We start from the raw sequence: 25,378 nt of genomic DNA, 5'->3' as shown, positions 1-25,378 counted from the left end.
TCACAGACTGTAGCATGATGTACTGCAGTACCCATAATGCAATAGACAGTATTGCATTATGGGTGCTGTAGAACATGCCTCACACACACTGGGAGAAAGACACACAAGGATAAAAATCTAACCATTTATTAATTTGACCACCGAGCAACAAATAATCACCAATCCTGAAATATTTGGCCTCATCAGCCAGCCAGTGCAACAAGTTACATTTAGATCAGTCAGCCACTACAAAGTTCACAGCGGCTTTAGACTCTTGCACACCAGGGTTGGTATTCACAAAGTGTCTCAGCGTATAATTGCTGATCTGGGATCAGTTTTGCCTTTCAGAGCATAATAAGACCGAGGGGACCTAATGCTAGATCAGCACTTCTACTCAGACCCCTGTAAGTACAGAACCACTTATTTTAGAGTGTTTAGTATTAGTACAGATATCACACAACACATAAGTCCTTTACAAGAAAGACCATGAACTGATGGACAGATATTCTTGTCTTTCAGTGGTTAAGTCCACCGGTAGATAAGCAATAAGCATGAGGCTGTGGAAGGAAGTCAGCACTGGTATATAGAAACACTCCTTTCACTTTCAAAACTTGGGTTTACTTTTGAACACAAAATTACTGCATTCAGTTAGTGGGGTACATTGGGTTCGATTGAGGTATACATTATTTATTTTTGGTTGACAAAACAATGGCTTCTTCTAGGAATTGATGGAAAATAATCAGTCTGCGTTGAAAATAAAAAATAATTACAAAACAAATTGTTCTAGTTCCTTATCTCAAAATGGATGGTGGCATATTGTTGTTCTGCCAAAGGTATGCTCAGGTTGGATTGTTAGAAAAGTCACCAGCATTCAAAAATCTTTCAGAGAGCCAGTTGTAGAGAACCTTGGGACATGTAGTCCTTTATGCCTGGATGGTGCTCTTAGAGAACAGTGGTCCTTTATGCCTGGATAGTGCTCTTAGCGCTGAAGGCCAGGTAATACACCAGGATGCCAATGAGAGCAGCCATAACCTCAGTAGGCACCCACGGGCCGTTCCACGCGCCCTAGAATAGACAAGACAAAGCCGCTGTTAGGAAGGAATCTCAGGTGAGAATGAGGTACACTAGGAGTTTCCCATTTTCAAATTGTATTGTGCGTAGAAGACACATCCATAAGTGGTGATCGGTATTCATTGGTTATGCTCTTCAGACTCACCCTGTGATCTACATTGACAGAGAAAAGGGGCTGGATGGATTCTACATCCTCGTTGTTCCTCTGGGCCTGGATTAAACAAACAATATAAAAACAGACAAACATTTGCATATGGCTAAAAGCTACAGTATTTCTTTAATCAAATGACAGGGGCACAAACAGACAAGCATGAATGCACCAGGGTTTCCATTAGCCTGTAAATGAGGGCTTTCAGCCTATAAAAAAAGAAATACGAAAAGTCGATAAATAAGTGTAGCCGGACAAGTTGTCCGTGAGAGAAAAGAAAAAAAATCCATTGTGAAATGCTTGTTATTAATTATTGTAAAACACCAGTGGATATGCTCCAACTTCCAAGGCAAATATGTCATAGGCTAATAAATCTTCAAGCTGCTTGGAAATTAGTATTGGGTATGTCTACTTACACAAAAGATGTGAGATCCTAATAAAAGGGACTGGGCCAAATTGGCGAAGAATGTGTTAATTATCCCTGTTTCCCATGTGCACGCCGACAGGGTATTATCTCTCTAAAACATTTAAGACGGCCTCGCACCATCTTGAGGACAAAGTAACAAGGCTGATGTGCATCAAGCTGCTCCAAGGAGTTGGACAGTTTTGACTTTCCAACAGCAACAGCTCACTTTGAGGGGACAAGTCTCTGAATGTCCTTGAGTAGCCCAGCCAGAGCCTGGACTTGAACCCGATCTAACATGTCAGGAGAGACCTGAAAATAGCTGTGCAGCAACGCTCCCCATCCAACCTGACAGAGCTTGAGAGGATCTGCAGAGAAGAATGGGAGAAACTCCCCAAATACAGATGCCAAGCTTGTAGCGTCATACCCAAGAAGACTCGAGGCTGTAATCGCTGCCAAAAGTGCTTCTACAAAGTAATGAGTAAATGGTATGAATACATACTTAAAAATGTGATAGTTTAAAATTTGTATAAATTAGCAAAAATTTCTAAACCTGTTTTCGCTTTGTCATTATGGGGTAGTGTGTGCAGATTGAGGGAAAAAAATGAATCAATTTTATATTAAGGCTGTAACGTAACAAAACGTGGAAAAAGGGAAGGGGTCTGAATACACTATTTACATAACGAATTTGATTGTCCAACATCAGTTTTATATTTTCTTAATTTTGTGGCCGCCTCGAGTGTTCACTGCTGTGGTGCTGAATCGCAGCAGGAATGGGTGGGCAGTGGGGCGGGCCGGTCATGGCTGGAGGGGATACAGATTTTGTGAAATTAAGATCAAGTCGATTTTTATTTTAATTAACCCTAACCCTTTCCCTAATTCTCCTAACCTGCCTCGTTAATTCTCATACTACGCTGCATAAGTTCTCCTAACCTGCTACGAAAAGTCAAATCGGACGTTAATATGACAGAAGCTGGATCCCTTCTAGCCATGACCCCCGGGCCCTGGTGTTCGTAGACAGAAGCGTTTTGTTATTTATTAGGCCTAATTAAAATGATCATGACGAGGCTAAAATAAATAGGCCTAGATAGTATTTGAAAACAGCTTGGTTATTATACAAATAGCCTATAGGACAGGTTATATTACACAAATATATATTGAAGTTGTGTTTTATTACTGTGTAGGTGATGTGTTCTTCTAGGCTAAATGTTTTTTTATATTCATTTATAATTTATAGCAGGGATGAAGACAACGGCTAATGTTTTGCTTTTCAATAAAACCTGTCATGTTGGTATAAGAACATCGTTCTACATTATTTTAACTTTACAGGCTAATTTATATTCTGTTACGATGAATTACAATAATCTAAATGTGATTTTAAACACCATATGGACATTTCTCAAACGTAAATTAAAATCTTTCCGGTCTCATTGTCCGGCGCCAAATTTTCCCAGCGGAATCCCTGGTAATGCACCTACCTTATGCAGACAGCACTTGCTTGTGTGTGTGAGAGAGAGAGAGAGAGAGACACTATAGGGCCTACCTTGCGTAGAGAGCTGTAGGACTCCTCATCAAAGAACTTGACCTGGTACGTACCAGAGCTGGCCTGTTTGTGGGGCATGCTCCAGGACACCTGAGAAACAGAGAACATATGTCATATAGCTAAACCCAGGACACCTGAGAAACAGAGAACATATGTCATATAGCTAAACACACAAGTTACTCTTCATAAGTGCGTATTGGACATATAGGGGTGGTTTCCTGGACACCGATATGCCTAGTCCTGGACTATTAAGCATTTTCAACTGAGATTCTCCATTGAGCATATTTGTTTTAGTCAGGGAAACAGCAGTATGTGTGTATGACAAGAGCCATTTATTACCTGGTACTTGCCAACATCCTGGCCTCTAGTCACAGGGAACTGTCTTCCATTGACATCAGCATACAGAGCCACACTCTGTTGAAGGAAGACAAAGAGATTATATATATATATATATATATAAATAAAAGAGAGACTTGAGTTTGATAAGTACAGTACCTGGGCTCCATTGGCACAGGCCAGGCTGAGCTCCACGATGAATACGGACTCAGAGGAGATGACAGCATCAGAAGTGGTGTAGGCAGAGGGTGTAATCACAGGGTCTGAACAACTCTCACCTAAACAACAGACAGCAAAAACGTCTTTATTAGAGATTTATGGTATCAAACATTGCAAAACATGAACACATTACTTGTAAAGATATAGTTAACTCGCTAGCAAATTCTCATCAGTTAGTTAGCTACTGATGCTAACAAGCTAGCTAATAGCTACATTTCCTTGACGTTAAGTATTTCTCTGAAATTACTTACCCATGCACAGGCATATAAGAGAAAAAAACGCTGCTATTCTGGTCATCATGGTTGATTTATCAAAATGTGTTAACACGACTAAGAATTGTGGAACTAGTTATTTCGAGATTTCACCAATAATTACAGCCACGTCTTCCTACAAAAACACTTTCAGACCGGTGCGCTATAATGACGTGTACTGTGTCCGCGGGATGCATTATGGGAACGTGACTCTGTTGACACGTCACCTCTCACTGATAATATATGAAATGTCTTTATTATAGGCCATAAGAATAAATAAAACAAAACCATACTGCATGACGGTACACTTATATTTAAACCCTTAAACCCCACCTCTTTAAGGAATACCTAGGATAGGATAAAGTAATCCTTCTAACCCCCCCTTAAAAGATTTAGATGCACGATTGTAAAGTGGTTGTTCCACTGGATATCATAAGGTGAATGCACCAATTTGTAAGTCGCTCTGGATAAGAGCGTCTGCTAAATTACTTAAATGTAATGTAAATGTAATTATATTTAATCCAAATAACCATTTAAAAATAGATGTACCAATCCCATATCGGCTCTTTAAATAAGCATTTGAAGGTTATTTCATTCCAGGTAACAGATACTCTGTGTTTCTGAGAGGGTAGTGCACTATAAAAGGAATAGGGTGCCATTTGCGTTGCATTTCTTGAATTTGCCTGCTCTGATATCGAGATTGTTCCTTTGTTACAACTTGTATTGCACTGAAATTGATTTATTACCAACCGCTGCACAATGTTTTGGGTCCTGACTTTCCCCTGAAAACAAAGTAACACAAGTAGGCTAAGATATACATTTTTATTTGATCAATAACAATGCTAATTTCATTAATCCAGCCACAGCTATAGTATATGAAAGCAAAAAAAAATCCCATTTCATTTAGCAGTTTAATGTGCTCTGTTTACTCTAAATTTTAACCACTAAGTTAAGAGACGGTAAATACCCACAGTGTACAAAACATTAAGAACACCAGCTCTTCCCATGACATAGCTTTCACTTGATCAGTCTATGATCCCTTACTGATGTCACCTGTTAAATCCACTTCAATCGTTGTAGATTAAGGGGATAAGACAGGTTAAAGAAGGATTTGTAAGCCTTGAGACAATTGAGACAAAGATTGTGTATGTGGGGCATTGAGGGTGAATGGGGAATACAAAAAATGTAAATGCCGTTGAACACGGTATGGTAGTAGGTGCCAGGCACACTGGTTGAGTGTGTCAAGAACTGTAACGCTGCTGGGTTTTTCATGCTCAACAGTTTCCCATGTGTATCAAGAGTGGTCCACCACCCAAAGGATATCCAGCCAACTTGAAATAACTGTGGGAAGCATTGGAATCAACATGGGCCAGCAGACCTGTGGAACACTTGAAAACTTGTAGAGTCCATGCCCTGACAAATTGAGACATTCTGAGGGTAAAAGGGGGTGCAACGCAATATTAGGAAGGTGTTCTTAATGGTTTGTACACTCAGACTAGGTATTTGTGGCACAAACACAATGGTTGTTTTTTTTTAATACAGGGATATATGCAATTCTGGTTTACAATTATGATTTCCCCCCCACTGGATCAAGTGAAATACAATATATATATCTATAAAAGAGTATAACATCAACATATTATATTTCAGGGTACAGTTCTGAGTTGTTCATATAAAGACACAGTCTTTAACAGACAAAGAGGAGAAGTTATAGACCAGTATAACAAAAAACCTTACAGATGCACTACACAGAAATCGCTCCGCCATTTCCTGGTTGCTAAAATTCTAATAGTTCACCTAATTAGTATAGTGTAGAGAATCATTGTACCATCTAAACCGCTGTGAAATATATTTTCCATAAACAAAAATATTGTATTTTCAGCTGGTGTACCTAACCGAAAGTAAAAGACGCAAAAACAAAACTTAAAAACTGGAGGCATAGAAATAGCGCACATAGAACAGATCTACGTCTTTTAGACTTGCTTTCAACGAGAATTACATTTATAACATTTCCACATGAATTTGGTCAGGTCGCCCAAAAAGTGACATATTGCAGCTTTAAGGCAAATTAAAGAGTACTTAAAGAGTACTTAAATTGATTTCAAGATCACAAAAAGGACATTGGTAAATCATAAGACTTTGGTATCTGTGGGAAAGATAAATCTGATAAAGTCACAGATAAAGTGCCCCCCCACCCCCCTTTTTACGCTGCTGCTACTCTGTTTATCATATATGCATAGTCGCTTTAACTATACATTCATGTACATACTACCTCAATTGGGCCGACCAACCAGTGCTCCCGCACATTGGCTAGCCGGGCTATGTGCATTGTGTCCTGGCACCCACTCTTTTACGCTATTGCTACTCTCTGTTCATCATATATATGCATAGTCACTTTAACCATATCTACATGTGCATACTACCTCAATCAGCCTGACTAAGCGGTGTCTGTATGTAGCCTCGCTACTTTTATAGCCTGTCTTTTTACTTTCTTTACTTGCCTATTGTTCACCTAATACCTTTTTTGCACTATTGGTTAGAGCCTGTAAGTAAGCGTTTCACTGTAAGGTCTACACCTGTTGTATTCGGCACACGTGACAAATAAACTTTGATTTGAGGCAGAGAAAGGGGGATACCTTGTAAGTTGTGCAACAATGCATTCAACAGAAAATGTAACCCAACCCCCCTGAATCAGCGCTTCTACCTGCCAGGTTACCTGTAGACGTAAAGCTAAGCGCTGGACTGTGAGAAGAACATAAAACCGTCTATAATCTTTCAGCAACATTGCAGTACCACTAGCGGTTCTGGGGGGGGGGGCAGTGCCCCTGTGACAACAATTTTGGACCCCCTTGTGGCCCCCCTAAATGTGGAGTATGAAATAAGTTTTACATAACAAGTTTTTGCTATCGTTTTTTTTTTTTACTTCCGTTTTTAGACAGTGGCAACGATGATGATTATGAACATGGTCTTTTGCCTGCTAATGCCTGCAATCCAGTGAAGAAAACGATATGACAACAATAATGTCTAATGTAACTGGCCCCTCTAACAGTACAACTGGCCCCAGCTTGGCCCCCCCCAGTTGAAATGGTCTAGAACTGCCACTGTGCAGTACCGTACGAAACATAACCGTTTACACACTTTCTTTTCTACTGTACGATAAATTGCAATTAGGAAAATAGGTCGACAGTATAACCGTTTCAAGTCTCACAAAAGTCTGCAGTGAACCGATATACCTAAGAAACAGTCGCTCAAATATAAATCACACAAACACATTATCTACATATAATACGTTTAAGTGGAGCTGGAGGTGTTGCTGTCTAGGCCATCATGTCCTGGGATGTAGGATGAACCTAGCAGAGTAGCTAGAAAGTGCTGCAGTTAAACCCAAGAAACAGATCCTAGCTGTTACTACTTCACTACAGCATGTTATTACAGATGCAGTTTGAGCCTCCTACTTCCTTTGTTTACACTCAAATGTTAAATGTGTTTGAAACAGCCAAAGAATGGTTATGGAAAGACAGAAGGGTGTTAAATTGAAATAACATTGAAAGAGACAGACATGAATGAATGAATGAATGAATGAATGAATGAAAGGCATGCAGAGGAGAAGATAACATGGTCCTGTGTGGCTCAGCTGGTAGAGCATAACACTTGCAACACCAGGGTTTTGGGTTCGAGTCCCACAGGGGACCAGTACAAAAATGTATGCACTCACTACTATAAGTTGCTCTGGATAAGAGTGTCTGCTAAAATGTACAAATGTAAAGTGATGAATAACTCTGCTCATCTGAAAGGTGTGTGTGTGTGTGTGTGTGTGTGTGTGTGTGTGTGTGTGTGTGTGTGTGTGTGTGTGTGTGTGTGTGTGTGTGTGTATTTACAGACAAGACTAAACTGCTCAACGGTGGAGCATTACTATGGAAATAAACATGCACAAACACACACCCACTCTCTCATATGGCACACAGTTGTTCAAATATACGAGACACACCAAGTATTTGTATGTTATCCAGCAGCATTGACTTGATGTGTGTGGTCGAAGTGCATGTTCAGAGCTCGCTGGTGAGAGGCCCCTTGCTCTGGATGTGTCTCATGATTGCCTGAACCACCTCAGAGGTGGTGCCCTGCCCCCCGATGTCAGCTGTGTGCAACTGCAAGAGAATAATAAAATACTGTAATACCAATCACATTGCCTGCTTCGGTCAACATTCAGAGGTGAAATATTTCACAATGTTGATAACAGAAATAACACAATTGTTGTTCTACACATTTCTTTCAGAATATTCTGCAACATCACTCTCCCCTGTACAGGCCTCAGAATTACTATCCATCACACTTATCTAGAGGATGCTGGTGGGAGGAGCTATAGGGCTCATTAAAATGGCCATCCTCCTGTAGCTCCTCTCTGCAGACAACTCAGAGGCATTCTACACAGGTAATAAATCAGTAGGTACATTAGCAACATTTTGTACACTAGAAGAGACTCTATAGAGAAGCATATGTTTGATTACAGGTTGGACTAGAGAGAGAGTGTCAAAGATGAATTTGAGAAATGCCAAGCTATATTAACACAATTAAAAAACATGTGAGTAGCTCTTTATTGGCCTGTGCGCCGTTGATAACTGGCCAGACCTGTCTCTCAGGAGGTGAGCAGGCAGTCAGGTGTTACATCAGGCGAGAGTGCTGGGCAGGTCAGGCGAGAGTACTGGGCAGGTCAGGCGAGAGTACTGGGCAGGTCAGGTGAGAGTACTGGGCAGGTCAGGCGAGAGTACTGGGAAGGTCAGGTGAGAGTACTGGGCAGGTCAGGTGAGAGTACTGGGCAAGTCAGGCGAGAGTACTGGGCAGGTCAGGCGAGAGTACTGGGCAGGTCAGGCGAGAGTACTGGGCAGGTCAGGCGAGAGTACTGGGAAGGTCAGGCGAGAGTACTGGGCAGGTCAGGCGAGAGTACTGGGCAGGTCAGGCGAGAGTACTGGGCAGGTCAGGTGAGAGTACTGGGCAGGTCAGGTGAGAGTACTGGGCAGGTCAGGTGAGAGTACTGGGCAGGTCAGGTGAGAGTACTGGGAAGGTCAGGTGAGAGTACTGGGCAGGTCAGGTGAGAGTACTGGGCAGGTCAGGTGAGAGTACTGGGCAGGTCAGGTGAGAGTACTGGGCAGGTCAGGTGAGAGTACTGGGCAGGTCAGGTGAGAGTACTGGGCAGGTCAGGCGAGAGTACTGGGAAGGTCAGGTGAGAGTACTGGGCAGGTCAGGTGAGAGTACTGGGAAGGTCAGGTGAGAGTACTGGGCAGGTCAGGTGAGAGTACTGGGCAGGTCAGGTGAGAGTACTGGGAAGGTCAGGTGAGAGTACTGGGCAGGTCAGGTGAGAGTACTGGGAAGGTCAGGTGAGAGTACTGGGCAGGTCAGGTGAGAGTACTGGGAAGGTCAGGTGAGAGTACTGGGCAGGTCAGGTGAGAGTACTGGGCAGGTCAGGTGAGAGTACTGGGCAGGTCAGGTGAGAGTACTGGGCAGGTCAGGTGAGAGTACTGGGAAGGTCAGGTGAGAGTACTGGGAAGGTCAGGTGAGAGTACTGGGCAGGTCAGGCGAGAGTACTGGGCAGGTCAGGTGAGAGTACTGGGCAGGTCAGGTGAGAGTACTGGGAAGGTCAGGTGAGAGTACTGGGAAGGTCAGGTGAGAGTACTGGGCAGGTCAGGTGAGAGTACTGGGAAGGTCAGGTGAGAGTACTGGGAAGGTCAGGTGAGAGTACTGGGAAGGTCAGGTGAGAGTACTGGGCAGGTCAGGTTAGAGTACTGAGCAGGTCAGTGTATTGCGCATAGTGACAAGTGTGCAGTGAGGTGAGAGGACTTGACTTACCTGAGTCTCGTTCATGGTCGTAAGGACCGCATTCCTGATCATAGTGGCATAATCGTGGAGCCTGAGACACACAGAAGGACAATGACTTTCATACCCTCTGTTCTGTCCAACAAGTCGACCGCAGCTCAGATTATACAGTACATACACATCGTCATGGTTTAGAAACATCACCTTCATTAGACTACGCAAGGTGAACTCACTTGAGGTGATCCAGCATCATGCAGCTGGCCAGTAGCATGGCAGTGGGGTTAGCAATGTTCCTGTCAGCAATACTCTTCCCTGTGTTCCTGGTGGCCTGAGAGACATATAGAGAAAGAGCATATTGCGAGATCAATGATATACAGTGCATTCGGAAAGTATTCAGACCACTTTACTTTTTACACATTTTGTTAAGTTACAGCCTTATTTTAAAATGAATTATTGTTGGTTTTTTCCCCCCCCATCAATCTACACAAAATACGCCATATTAACAAATAAAAAACAGGTTTTTATACATTGTTGCTAATTTATATTAAAAAAATTTAAAAAAATGAAATATGAATTTTACATTAGTATTCATCGATCCCAATGGGATCGAAACATTGTTTGTTGTTGGGGCATCTCAATAAACCACTGTGGAAGCATAATATTATATTATCAGAGTTGTGGACACTACAGGTGCCCACTGGACTGACCGTTTCGAAGACAGCATAGTCACGGCCATAGTTGGCCCCTGGCACCAGGCCTGGTCCTCCCACCAGGCCAGCACACACGTTGCTAACCACATTACCATACAGGTTGGGCATCACCATAACGTCAAACTGCTGGGGCTTAGACACCAGCTAGGGAATGAGAGAGGGATAGGTTAACAACACCAATAAGCAGTAGTAACACAGACAAAACAGACTTAAAAGATATTTAAAAGCAGGGATATGAACCTTCTTTGCCTGGTCCCAGATCTGTTTCTGCTGTCTCGCCAAGTGCCAACTCATGGCAATATCAAAGACCGCAGGAGTTGGCGAGTCAGCGCAAACAGATATGAGACCAGGCTAAAACTTACTGGTGTGCCTCTATCATAAAGAGAGCATTGATTTTCATACCTGCATGGTGGTGTTGTCGACTATCATGGCGTCGAAGGCAATGTCAGGGTACCCAGCAGCCACCTCTCGACAGCACTGCAGGAACAGACCATCGCCCAGCTTCCTGTGAAGGAGAGAAAACAGGATGTTCAACACCTTGGTTGTAATATAAGTAATGTATACCGGATTGGTCTGAGTACTATCTATCCAAATGTAATGTATATGAAAAAACTATATCTTGCTATGTAACTACTTTGTAAAAAAAATATAAAAAAAATACCATGTAAAAGTAACAACAACAAAAAACGTCCTCTGAAGAGGTGTATGAAGAGGTGTATGAAGAGGTGTATGAAGAGGTGTATGGGCCAAGAAAAATATATACAGTACCAGTCAAAAGTTTGGTTTTTCTTTATTTTCACTATTATTATGGCAAGAACAGCTCAAATAAGCAAAGAGAAACGACAGTCCTTCATTACTTTAAACATGAAGGTCAGTCAATCCGGAAAATGTCAAGAACTTTTAAAGTTTCTTCAAGTGCAGTCGCAAAAACCATCAAGCGCTATGATGAAACTGGCTCTCATGGAGGACCTCAGATTGCAGCCCAAATAAATGGTTCACAGAGTTCAAGTAACAGACACATCTCAACATCAACTGTTCAGAGGAGACTACGTGAATCAGGCCTTCATGGTTGAATTGCTGCAAAGAAACCGCTACTAAAGGACACCAATAAGAAGACTTGCTTGGGCCAAGAAACACGAGCAATGGACATTAGACTGGTGGAAATCTGTCCTTTGGTCTGATGAGTCCAATTTTGAGCTTTTTGGTTCCAACCGCCGTATCTTTGTAAGACGCAGAAGAGGTGAAACGGATGATCTCCGCATGTGTGGTTCCCACCGTGAAGCATGGAGGAGGAGGTGTGATGGTGCTTTGCTGGTGACACTATCAGTGATTTATTTAGAATTCAAGGCACACTTAACCAGCATGGCTACCACAGTAATCTGCAGCGATACGCCATCCCATCTGGTTTGCACTTAGTGGGACTATCATTTGTTTTTCAACAGGACAATGACCCAAAACACACCTCCAGGCTGTGTAAAGGCTATTTGACCAAGAAGGAGAGGGATGGAGTGTTGCATCAGAGTACCGGACCTCCACAATCACCCGACCTCAACCCAATTGAGATGGTTTAGGATGAGTTGGACCGCAGACTGAAGGAAAAGTGCTCAGCATATGTGGGAACTCCTTCAAGACTGTTGAAAATGCATTCCTCATGAAGCTGGATGAGAGAATTCCAAGAGTGTGCAAAGCTGCCATCAAGGCAAAGGATGGTTATTTGAAGAATCTCAAATATAAAATATATTTTGATTTGTTTAACACTTTTTTGGTTACTACATGATTCCATATGTGTTATTTCATAGTTGAGGTCGTCACTGTTATTCTACAATGTAGAAAATAGTAAAAATAAAGAAAAACCCTTGAATGAGTAGGTGTGTCCAAACTTTTGACTGGTACTGTACATTGGTTGCATTCTGACTTCTTCTGGAAGTGTGCACTTGACTTGTTCACTTCACCTCATGCTTTTCAAAGCATTGGAATAGCGTACACATGGGCTAGGGGGCGGGGTCAGTTTCCACCATATTTGTTACACAAATGTTTCCTTTAAAAATCTATGAGGCGGCGTGAACGAGTGCACAATTTGGGGAAAAGGGTAGAGATTTGGACCGTAGCCCCAAAGCACTCAGAATGTAAGTCATTATAACACACATCTAGTGGAATACATAGACACCTCACTGACTGACTGACCTGCCGTCACTGACTGACTGACCTGACGTCACTGACTGACTGACCTGACGTCACTGACTGACTGACCTGGCCTGCCGTCACTGACTGACTGACCTGACGTCACTGACTGACTGACCTGACCTGCCGTCACTGACTGACTGACCTGACCTGCCGTCACTGACTGACTGACCTGACCTGCCGTCACTGACTGACTGACCGACCTGCCGTCACTGACTGACTGACCTGCCGTCACTGACTGACTGACCTGGCCTGGCGTCACTGACTGACTGACCTGACCTGGCGTCACTGACTGACTGACCTGACCTGCCGTCACTGACTGACTGACTGACCTGCCGTCACTGACTGACTGACTGACCTGCCGTCACTGACTGACTGACCTGGCCTGGCGTCACTAACTGACTGACCTGCCGTCACTGACTGACTGACTGACCTGGCCTGCCGTCACTGACTGACTGACCTGACCTGCCGTCACTGACTGACTGACCTGACCTGCCGTCACTGACTGACTGACCTGACCTGCCGTCACTGACTGACTGACCTGACCTGCCGTCACTGACTGACTGACCTGACCTGCCGTCACTGACTGACTGACCTGACCTGCCGTCACTGACTGACTGACCTGACCTGCCGTCACTGACTGACTGACCTGACCTGCCGTCACTGACTGACTGACCTGACCTGCCGTCACTGACTGACTGACCTGACCTGCCGTCACTGACTGACTGACCGACCTGCCGTCACTGACTGACTGACCGACCGGCCGTCACTGACTGACTGACCGACCTGCCGTCACTGACTGACTGACCGACCTGCCGTCACTGACTGACTGACCGACCTGCCGTCACTGACTGACTGACCGACCTGCCGTCACTGACTGACTGACCGACCTGCCGTCACTGACTGACTGACCGACCTGCCGTCACTGACTGACTGACCGACCTGCCGTCACTGACTGACTGACCGACCTGCCGTCACTGACTGACTGACCGACCTGCCGTCACTGACTGACTGACCGACCTGCCGTCACTGACTGACTGACCGACCTGCCGTCACTGACTGACTGACCTGACGTCACTGACTGACTGACCTGCCGTCACTGTCTGACTGACCTGCCGTCACTGACTGACTGACCTGACCTGCCGTCACTGACTGACTGACCTGACCTGCCGTCACTGACTGACTGACCTGACCTGCCGTCACTGACTGACTGACCTGACCTGACGTCACTGACTGACTGACCTGACCTGACGTCACTGACTGACTGACCTGACCTGACGTCACTGACTGACTGACCTGACCTGACGTCACTGACTGACTGACTGACCTGACGTCACTGACTGACTAAATGACCTGCCGTCACTGACTGACTGACCTGCCGTCACTGACTGACTGACCTGACCTGCCGTCACTGACTGACTGACCTGACCTGCCGTCACTGACTGACTGACCTGACGTCACTGACTGACTGACCTGACCTGCCGTCACTGACTGACTGACCTGACCTGCCGTCACTGACTGACTGACCTGACCTGACGTCACTGACTGACTGACCTGACCTGACGTCACTGACTGACTGACTGACCTGCCGTCACTGACTGACTGACCTGACCTGCCGTCACTGACTGACTGACCTGACCTGCCGTCACTGACTGACTGACCTGACCTGCCGTCACCGACTGACTGACCTGACCTGCCGTCACTGACCGACTGACCTGACCTGCCGTCACTGACTGACCTGACCTGCCGTCACTGACCGACTGACCTGACCTGCCGTCACTGACTGACTGACCTGACCTGCCGTCACTGACCGACTGACCTGACCTGCCGTCACTGACTGACTGACCTGACCTGCCGTCACTGACTGACTGACCTGACCTGCCGTCACTGACTGACTGACCTGACCTGCCGTCACTGACTGACTGACCGACCTGCCGTCACTGACTGACTGACCGACCTGCCGTCACTGACTGACTGACCGACCGGCCGTCACTGACTGACTGACCCGACCTGCCGTCACTGACTGACTGACCGACCTGCCGTCACTGACTGACTGACCGACCTGCCGTCACTGACTGACTGACCCGACCTGCCGTCACCGACTGACTGACCCGACCTGCCGTCACTGACTGACTGACCGACCTGCCGTCACTGACTGACTGACCGACCTGCCGTCACTGACTGACTGACCGACCTGCCGTCACTGACTGACTGACCGACCTGCCGTCACTGACTGACTGACCGACCTGCCGTCACTGACTGACTGACCTGCCGTCACTGACTGACTGACCTGCCGTCACTGACTGACTGACCTGACGTCACTGACTGACTGACCTGCCGTCACTGTCTGACTGACCTGCCGTCACTGACTGACTGACCTGACCTGCCGTCACTGACTGACTGACCTGACCTGCCGTCACTGACTGACTGACCTGACGTCACTGACTGACTGACCTGACCTGACGTCACTGACTGACTGACCTGACCTGACGTCACTGACTGACTGACCTGACCTGACGTCACTGACTGACTGACTGACCTGACGTCACTGACTGACTAAATGACCTGCCGTCACTAACTGACTGACCTGCCGTCACTGACTGACTGACCTGACCTGCCGTCACTGACTGACTGACCTGACCTGCCGTCACTGACTGACTGACCTGACCTGCCGTCACTGACTGACTGACCTGACCTGCCGTCACTGACTGACTGACCTGACCTGCCGTCACTGACTGACTGACCTGACCTGACGTCACTGACTGACTGACCTGACCTGACGTCACTGACTGACTGACTGACCTGCCGTCACTGACTGACCGACCTGACCTGCCGTCACTGACTGACTGACCTGACCTACCGTCACTGACTGACTGACCTGACCTGCCGTCACTGACTGACTGACCTGACCTGCCGTCACTGACTGACTGACCTGACCTGCCGTCACCGACTGACCGACCTGACCTGCCGTCACTGACTGACTGACCTGACCTGCCGTCACTGACCGACTGACCTGACCTGCCGTCACTGACTGACCGACCTGACCTGCCGTCACTGACTGACTGACCTGACCTGCCGTCACTGACTGACTGACCTGACCTGCCGTCACTGACTGACTGACCTGACCTGCCGTCACTGACTGACTGACCTGACCTGCCGTCACTGACTGACTGACCTGACCTGCCGTCACTGACTGACTGACCTGCCGTCACTGACTAAATGACCTACTGTCACTGACTAAATGACCTGCCGTCACTGACTAAATGACCTGCCGTCACTGACTAAATGACCTGCCGTCACTGACTAAATGACCTGCCGTCACTGACTAAATGACCTGCCGTCACTGACTAAATGACCTGCCGTCACTGACTAAATGACCTGCCGTCACTGACTAAATGACCTGCCGTCACTGACTAAATGACCTACTGTCACTGACTAAATGACTTACATGATGTTGGCCTTATGAACTGCAGTGACCCTCTTGCGACCTTTCTCCCGGGCCAATTTAAAGGCATACTCAGCGATTCTCAGGGAGTTAGTCCGGGTGATGATCTTGAGACACTCCACCACCCCTGATACACTCTACAGGACGAAGGGAAGGAGAGAGGGATGTTCATGCAGGTTATTTACAGCAAAGAGTGTGAATGGAAGAACACGAAGGGATGAGTTGAGGGAGTAAAAGTGAGTGTGTGTGTCTGCCTGTGCATGTGCATGTGTGCCTGTGTGCGTCTAACCTCATGCTCCAGACTGCTGTACTCTCCCTCAGTGTTCTCCCTGATGATCATGATGTCAATGTTGTTGTGGCGAGTCTGAACTCCAGGGAGGGATTTACAGTGCATGACGTTGGCATACAGGTCCAGACTGGTGCTGTGGGACAGAGAGACAGAGACGGTGTAAGCTGACAGGACTGGACAGAGAGATGGGGGAGACAGTGTAAGCTGACAGGACTGGACAGAGAGATGGGGGAGACAGTGTAAGCTGACAGGGCTGGACAGAGAGATGGGGGAGACAGTGTAAGCTGACAGGACAGAGAGATGGGGGAGACAGTGTAAGCTGACAGGGCTGGACAGAGAGATGGGGGAGACGGTGTAAGCTGACAGGGCTGGACAGAGAGATGGGGGAGACAGTGTAAGCTGACAGGACAGAGAGATGGGGGAGACAGTGCAAGCTGACAGGGCTGGACAGAGAGATGGGGGAGACAGTGTAAGCTGACAGGGCTGGACAGAGAGATGGGGGAGACGGTGTAAGCTGACAGGGCTGGACAGAGAGATGGGGGAGACAGTGTAAGCTGACAGGACTGGACAGGGAGATGGGGGAGATAGTGCAAGCTGACAGGACTGGACAGAGAGATGGGGGAGACAGTGTAAGCTGACAGGGCTGGACAGAGAGATGGGGGAGACAGTGTAAGCTGACAGGGCTGGACAGAGAGATGGGGGAGACAGTGTAAGCTGACAGGGCTGGACAGAGAGATGGGGGAGACAGTGTAAGCTGACAGGACAGAGAGATGGGGGAGACAGTGTAAGCTGACAGGACAGAGAGATGGGGGAGACAGTGCAAGCTGACAGGACTGGACAGAGAGATGGGGGAGACAGTGTAAGCTGACAGGGCTGGACAGAGAGATGGGGGAGACAGTGTAAGCTGACAGGGCTGGACAGAGAGATGGGGGAGACAGTGTAAGCTGACAGGACAGAGAGATGGGGGAGACAGTGTAAGCTGACAGGACTGGACAGAGAGATGGGGAGACAGTGTAAGCTGACAGGACAGAGAGATGGGGGAGACAGTGTAAGCTGACAGGACAGAGAGATGGGGGAGACAGTGTAAGCTGACAGGACTGGACAGAGAGATGGGGAGACAGTGTAAGCTGACAGGGCTGGACAGAGAGATGGGGGAGACAGTGTAAGCTGACAGGGCTGGACAGAGAGATGGGGGAGACAGTGTAAGCTGACAGGGCTGGACAGAGAGATGGGGGAGACAGTGTAAGCTGACAGGACAGAGAGATGGGGGAGACAGTGTAAGCTGACAGGACAGAGAGATGGGGGAGACAGTGTAAGCTGACAGGGCTGGACAGAGAGATGGGGGAGACAGTGTAAGCTGACAGGGCTGGACAGAGAGATGGGGGAGACAGTGTAAGCTGACAGGACAGAGAGATGGGGGAGACAGTGTAAGCTGACAGGACTGGACAGAGAGATGGGGGAGACAGTGTAAGCTGACAGGACTGGAAAGAGAGATGGGGGAGACAGTGTAAGCTGACAGGGCTGGACAGAGAGATGGGGGAGACAGTGTAAGCTGACAGGACAGAGAGATGGGGGAGACAGTGTAAGCTGACAGGGCTGGACAGAGAGATGGGGGAGACAGTGTAAGCTGACAGGGCTGGACAGAGAGATGGGGGAGACAGTGTAAGCTGACAGGACAGAGAGAGATGGGGGAGACAGTGTAAGCTGACAGGACTGGACAGAGAGATGGGGGAGACAGTGTAAGCTGACAGGACTGGAAAGAGAGATGGGGGAGACAGTGTAAGCTGACAGGGCTGGACAGAGAGATGGGGGAGACAGTGTAAGCTGACAGGACAGAGAGATGGGGGAGACAGTGTAAGCTGACAGGGCTGGACAGAGAGATGGGGGAGACAGTGTAAGCTGACAGGGCTGGACAGAGAGATGGGGGAGACAGTGTAAGCTGACAGGACAGAGAGACGGGGGAGACAGTGTAAGCTGACAGGGCTGGACAGAGAGATGGGAGAGACAGTGTAAGCTGACAGGGCTGGACAGAGAGACGGGGGAGACAGTGTAAGCTGACAGGGCTGGACAGAGAGATGGGGGAGACAGTGTAAGCTGACAGGACAGAGAGATGGGGGAGACAGTGTAAGCTGACAGGGCTGGACAGAGAGATGGGGAGACAGTGTAAGCTGACAGGACAGAGAGATGGGGGAGACAGTGTAAGCTGACAGGACAGAGAGATGGGGGAGACAGTGCAAGCTGACAGGACTGGACAGAGAGATGGGGGAGACAGTGTAAGCTGACAGGGCTGGACAGAGAGATGGGGGAGACAGTGTAAGCTGACAGGACAGAGAGATGGGGAGACAGTGTAAGCTGACAGGGCTGGACAGAGAGATGGGGAGACAGTGTAAGCTGACAGGACAGAGAGATGGGGGAGACAGTGTAAGCTGACAGGGCTGGACAGAGAGATGGGGGAGACAGTGTAAGCTGACAGGGCTGGACAGAGAGATGGGGGAGACAGTGTAAGCTGACAGGACAGAGAGACGGGGGAGACAGTGTAAGCTGACAGGGCTGGACAGAGAGATGGGGGAGACAGTGTAAGCTGACAGGGCTGGACAGAGAGACGGGGGAGACAGTGTAAGCTGACAGGGCTGGACAGAGAGATGGGGGAGACAGTGTAAGCTGACAGGACAGAGAGATGGGGGAGACAGTGTAAGCTGACAGGTCTGGACAGAGAGATGGTGGAGACAGTGTAAGCTGACAGGACAGAGAGATGGGGGAGACAGTGTAAGCTGACAGGGCTGGACAGAGAGATGGTGGAGACAGTGTAAGCTGACAGGACAGAGAGATGGGGGAGACAGTGTAAGCTGACAGGGCTGGACAGAGAGATGGGGGAGACAGTGTAAGCTGACAGGACAGAGAGATGGGGGAGACAGTGTAAGCTGACAGGACAGAGAGATGGTGGAGACAGTGTAAGCTGACAGGACAGAGAGATGGGGGAGACAGTGTAAGCTGACAGGGCTGGACAGAGAGATGGTGGAGACAGTGTAAGCTGACAGGACAGAGAGATGGTGGAGACAGTGTAAGCTGACAGGACAGAGAGATGGGGGAGACAGTGTAAGCTGACAGGGCTGGACAGAGAGATGGGGGAGACAGTGTAAGCTGACAGGACTGGACAGAGAGATGGGGGAGACAGTGTAAGCTGACAGGACAGAGAGATGGGGGAGACAGTGTAAGCTGACAGGGCTGGACAGAGAGATGGTGGAGACAGTGTAAACTGACAGGACTGGACAGAGAGATGGGGGAGACAGTGTAAGCTGACAGGACAGAGAGATGGGGGAGACAGTGTAAGCTGACAGGACAGAGAGATGGGGGAGACAGTGTAAGCTGACAGGACAGAGAGATGGGGGAGACAGTGTAAGCTGACAGGACTGGACAGAGAGATGGGGGAGACAGTGTAAGCTGACAGGACAGAGAGATGGGGGAGACAGTGTAAGCTGACAGGACAGAGAGATGGGTGAGACAGTGTAAGCTGACAGGACTGGACAGAGAGATGGGGGAGACAGTGTAAGCTGACAGGAAAGAGAGATGGGGGAGACGGTGTAAGCTGACAGGACAGAGAGATGGGGGAGACAGTGTAAGCTGACAGGACAGAGAGACGGGGGAGACAGTGTAAGCTGACAGGACAGAGAGATGGGGGAGACAGTGTAAGCTGACAGGACAGAGAGATGGGGAGACAGTGTAAGCTGACAGGGGACAGAGAGATGGGGGAGACAGTGTAAGCTGACAGGGCTGGACAGAGAGACGGGGGAGACAGTGTAAGCTGACAGGAGGGCTGGACAGAGAGATGGTGGAGACAGTGTAAGCTGACAGGACAGAGAGATGGGGGAGACAGTGTAAGCTGACAGGGCTGGACAGAGAGATGGGGAGACAGTGTAAGCTGACAGGACAGAGAGATGGGGGAGACGGTGTAAGCTGACAGGGCTGGACAGAGAGATGGGGGAGACAGTGTAAGCTGACAGGACAGAGAGATGGGGGAGACGGTGTAAGCTGACAGGGCTGGACAGAGAAAGCTACAGAGGACCATTTGGGATAGAGATAGGTGCCCCGTTAGCAGCAACAGAGCACTCAAGGAAGAGGTCCTCTGTCTTTTTTAAATAAACGATTGAATAGAAACCTTTACTTACCGGAGGAGGTTGTTTCTGGACTTGTGGGAAGCAGGCAGGGTGTGGAGGGTCTCAATGTTACCTACAAACACACAAACAAAAACATAAGCATGTTGACTGTTTTATAGGCATTCTATAGAACAGTGTTTCCCAAACTCAGTCCTGGGGACCCTAAGTGGTGTATGTTTAGTGGTTTTAGCCCTAGCACTACACAGCTGATTTAAAAAATCAACTCAATGTCAAGCTTTGATCATTTGAATCAGCTGTGTAGTGCTGGAGCAAAAACCAAAATGTGCACCGGGGGGGGGGGGGGTCGCCAGGACCGAGTTTGGGAAACCCTGCTATAGAATACAGACACACAACTTATCATATGACGCAGTGACTGACACAGCTGCAGTTAATGGACAACAGGATTAAATAACTAGAAGCTGCCTACAATTTTAGTACAAAATCACTTCAGTATTTCTCCCATAGAAAGTGCCTTGCTCATTCAAGTTAATGATGGCATAAATGGGTGGACTGGCAGCCATTGCAAATGTACCCATGAGTTCACTAGTCAAATTGCCAGCGTTAGAGCTTCCAAGGCCTTTCCATGGATTCTACAGTTTCTCCTACCTTTGAGGGCCACTCCGTTACGGCGGATGGCTGTGATGGCGTTGTTGACGTCATCCTCGGTAGCTGAGCTGACGTTCACAACCTCAAAGTCCACAGGTACACAGCTGAACCTATAGAGCACATTAACACAATATGGGAAGGACAACCCAACGACTCAGTCATTCTACCTCAACTCATTGGTTGTACTGTACAACTATGGGCATGAGACATATTGATGTCTATGTGTTTATAAGCTGTGAATATCCTGTTATGAACTTGGAACAAGGTAGCCACTCACTACCATTCCAACGCATTTAAAGGGACACTTCAGGATTTGGGCAATGATGCCCTTTATCTACACTGAACAAAAATATAAACGCAACATGTAAAGTGTTGGTCAGATGTTTCTTGAGCTGAAATAAAATATCCCAGACGTTTTCCATATGCACAACCAGATTATTTCACTCAATTTGTGTTTACATCCCTGTTAGTGAGCATTTCTCATTTGCCAAGAAAATCCATCCAATTTACAGGTCTGGCATATCAAGAAACTGATTAAACAGCATGATCATTACACAGGTGCACCTTATGCTGGGGACAATAAAAGGCCACTAAAATGTGCAGTTTTGTCACACAACACAATGTCACAGAGGTCTCAAGTTGAAGGAGTGTGCTATTGTCATGCTGACTGCAGGAATGTCCACCAGAGATGTTGCCAGATAATTGAATGTTCATTTCTCTACCATAAGCCACAAACGTTGTTTTAGAGAATTTGGCAGTACATCCAACCTGCCTCACAACCGCAGACCACGTGTAACCACTGCAGACCAGTACCTCCATATCCGGCTTCTTCACCTGCGGGATTGTCTGAGACCAGCCACCCGGACAGCTGATGAAACTGTGGGTTTGCACAACCAAATAATTTCTGCACAAACAGTCAGAAACCGTCTCAGGGAGGCGCATCTGTGTGCTCGTTGTCCTCACCAGGGTGTTGACCTGACTGTAATTCTGTGTCGTAGCCGACTTCAGTGGGAAAATGCTCATCTTCGATGTCCAGTGGCATTCTGGAGAAGTGTGCTCTTCACAGCTGAACCCCGGTGTCAACTGTACCAGGCAGATAGAAAACAGCGTGACTGGTGTCGTGTGGGTTAAGCGGTTTGCTGATGTCAATGTTGTGAACAGAGTACCACATGGTGGAGGTGGGGTTATGGTATGGGCAGGCATAAGCTACCAACAACAAACACAATTGCATTTTATCGAGGCCAATTGTTGTGCCATTCATCCGCCGTTACCACGTCATGTTTCAGCATGATAATGTACAGCCCCATGACACAAGGATCTGTACACAATTCCCAGTTCTTCCATGGCCTGCATACTCACCAGACTTGTCACCCACTGAGCATGTTTGGGATGCTCTGGATCAACATATACGACAGCGTATTTCAGTTCCCGCCAATATCAAGCAACTTCGCACCAGATACTGAATGGTTTTGTGATCCATGCCCCAAACTTTTTTTTTTTTTAAAGGTATCTGTGACCAACAGTTACATATCTGTATTCCCAGTCATGTGAAATCCATAGATTAGGGCCTCATGAATTTATTTAAATAAATAAAAAGAAAAATTCTCTGCGTGCAGTTTGAAGGAAGTTGCTAGTAGATACCACAGACTTCAAGTCATTGCGCTAAAGCCAATTGTATCCATGAGTTCATCTGACTCTGGACAAGTAGATAAAATCCTGAAGTATCCATTAAATAAACTGTTAAATGAATGAACTGTTATAAGTGTTTATAAGCCATGAATGCTATGACCAGTTATAATACAATTAGCAGACCTTAAGAGCTACCAGGGACATATTAGTGGCAATGTGTTTATAAGATGTTGATGAGGTGCGAATAACAGCTTATAAACACGTTATAGACTGTTATAAAGCATATTTGACTGACCTGAAGAGCTCCTTTACGTGATTGAGCAGTTCTGGTCCAATACCATCTCCAGGTATCAGAGTTACAGTGTGTCTGCCGCCATACTTCGCAGGAGGGGGCTGAAATGCATAAATGATTTTGTTATCCTTGCACACATTTCTGTCAGAGTTACCAGGCTGCACCAAAAGCAAATCAAACTATGGCTGTGTGCCAATGGTGTGAATAAGGCGTTTTGTGTGTGATGTGTAACGTGGGAATGTGATGTACGGTGATGCAATGCAACGCGGTACTTACAATGATTTGTCCCTATTAGTTGTAGAAACGGCCGGAAAAGCAGAACAATACAGTGAGAGATTAGCAAAGCACCAGAAAACAAACAGTTACCCTACACCTCAGATTGCTAGCTCATTAATGATCCCATCTTCCTAGAGGGGGGAGGGGAGTCCTGGATCAGATTAAAAATGCTCAGCCTAAAAAGTGACAACAGAGTTAGTTAGCTAGCCAGTTTTGTCACACCAAATCAACCAAACAATAATCAATACCAAGCAGAAGCTCATAGTAAGATACCTGAATAGGCTAGCTACATCACCAGTACCATGCCTCAAATAGGCATACTTGACAGCAAACAAGCCTTGTGATTTCTGACAGTCAAGTGTACTTGGCAACTCATCATGTGCCTAAAGTGCACATTATAAACTGGTTGGTTCGAGCCCTGAATGCTGATTGGCTGACAGTCGTGGTATACCACGGGTATGACAAAACATTTATTTTTACTGCTATAATTACATTGCCAACCAGTTTATATTAGTAATAAGGCACCTCGGGGGTTTGTGGTATATGGGCAATATACCACGGCTAAGGGCTGTGTCCAGGCACTCCGCGTTGCGCATAAGAACTGCCTTATTGCTTAAGTAAGAGGCCTAGTTACTGTGATCTCTGCACACTCTGCCAGACAGCTAGCTACTGTGACCTTTGCCTGACAATCAGACTGTGATAGGTCTAGTTCATAGTTAGATTAATGCCATGGCTTGGAAAATCTCCTCACACAAGCTCTACGAGCCAGAATATTGAATAAAATTATATTTTAACGGTTGTCTGTGTAGTTGGTCCTTTAGGCGGTAGGAATGTGAGACAATATATCCACAGGAAATTATAATTAAATCACCTTATCAAAGTGCTGGTAGTGCGTTCACATTTCTATCATCTGAAGCATGTAAACACTTACAGGAGCTCAAGTACGCATGCGTGGCGTGCATGTATTTTCATATTGTGCACATGCACGAGGTGATAGAAATCTCAACACACTACCAGCGCTTTGAAACGTTGATTTAATTATACTTTCCTGTTACTATATTGTCTCACATTCCTACCTGCAAAAGGACCACCCTAAAGTGAGCTAACATTTGATTGTATTTAACGCTCATTTCTGCCTGAAGTAGAATTCAACGCAATTCCACATCGGGTTGGTTTCCATGTAACTGGAATCTCTGCACATTCACCAGATGTAGATACAGTAGGCCTACTCAAACCACCACAGACAGCCTATCTGATGCAGTTTCCAAGATGGCACTCACTACTGTTGACTTCTCTCTGCGACTGCTCACGGTGGCTCCAAACACCTCAGAAAACTGAAGAACAGGACAGATAACTCAACATGAGTCCCTTTGGGTCTTTCTAGAGATAAGCAACAATACAGTATACCGTATGAATGTCAAATGAGAAAGTAGCGAAGGGAGAGATATTGGTTATCACTGACACTGACATGCGCTTCTTGCTGATGCCTAACCAGCAGACTAGCTAACCAGAAATGACCTTGTATTCTAGTCCAGAAACACAATTTCTCTCAATCATGTTGTATGTAGTTTATTTACCAGCATAACTGTGAATCACAAACTCTGTCTTACTTTTGCTGTCGTTGCCAACCGTCCACCCCAAATGGGTTTAATGATTTTGGACATTGATATCACTGCACTGGAGGCGGCCATCTTGACGGAATCTGACTAATGCCGTAACCGCGCATCTGCTCGTGCCCACACAACAGAGAGAAGAATCGATAGAGATCCTATTATATGCATTATTAAATTACTAATAATTATTACTATTCTAATTCCCAATTCTATGGAATAATATTGCCACATTAGAGCTCGAGCTGTTCATAAGTCAGTTTACCATATAATTTTGTAATCCATTCTGCCTCCGTAATATAGTTTATGTAATTAATTGGGTGGTGATATTCCCCCCTTCATAACATGAACAAAATGTATGACGCATGGAGGCACCATAATGAGTAACCAATGATTTACAGTATGTACTGTATACACATGGGAGT

At 46.7% G+C, this 25,378-nt stretch overlaps 2 protein-coding genes across 6 annotated transcripts; both read right to left on the bottom strand.

Annotated features, from left to right (window-relative positions):
* Positions 1 to 112: 112 nt before the first annotated feature.
* ssrd (Translocon-associated protein subunit delta) lies at positions 113 to 4,132 on the bottom strand. The gene is given in 6 exon segments (NM_001141872.1): positions 113 to 1,044; positions 1,196 to 1,261; positions 3,145 to 3,234; positions 3,484 to 3,558; positions 3,640 to 3,758; positions 3,951 to 4,132. Coding segments are annotated over 6 exon segments (504 nt in total). The 5' UTR covers positions 4,000 to 4,132; the 3' UTR covers positions 113 to 939.
* A 626-nt stretch (positions 4,133 to 4,758) lies between these two features.
* On the bottom strand, positions 4,759 to 25,321 carry LOC106572708 (isocitrate dehydrogenase [NAD] subunit gamma, mitochondrial-like). Of its 5 annotated transcripts, XM_014147113.2 has the most exons (14): positions 25,219 to 25,321; positions 24,954 to 25,069; positions 24,624 to 24,677; positions 23,344 to 23,355; positions 23,071 to 23,168; positions 21,147 to 21,256; positions 20,553 to 20,613; positions 16,387 to 16,519; positions 16,101 to 16,234; positions 10,874 to 10,976; positions 10,469 to 10,615; positions 9,995 to 10,089; positions 9,795 to 9,855; positions 4,759 to 8,098 (listed from the first exon to the last, which is right to left on the bottom strand). In XM_014147113.2, the coding sequence occupies exons 2-14, from the start codon at positions 25,032 to 25,034 to the stop codon at positions 7,997 to 7,999; spliced, it is 1,191 nt and encodes a 396-aa protein (XP_014002588.1). In that variant the 5' UTR covers positions 25,035 to 25,069; positions 25,219 to 25,321; the 3' UTR covers positions 4,759 to 7,996. The 5 variants fall into 5 exon arrangements, with proteins under 5 accessions (XP_014002588.1, XP_014002589.1, XP_014002590.1 ...); XM_014147114.2 differs by lacking the exon at positions 23,344 to 23,355 and having other exon boundaries at positions 25,219 to 25,314; XM_014147115.2 differs by lacking the exon at positions 24,624 to 24,677 and having other exon boundaries at positions 25,219 to 25,314.
* Between the last annotated feature and the right edge of the window lie 57 nt (positions 25,322 to 25,378).

The sequence above is a fragment of the Salmo salar genome, chromosome ssa15 (genome assembly GCF_905237065.1).
Source record: "Salmo salar chromosome ssa15, Ssal_v3.1, whole genome shotgun sequence".
In the NCBI taxonomy this organism is placed as follows: Eukaryota; Metazoa; Chordata; class Actinopteri; order Salmoniformes; family Salmonidae; genus Salmo; species Salmo salar.
Note: the sequence above shows the minus strand (reverse complement) of the source record. Positions and strands in the feature narration are given on the sequence as shown.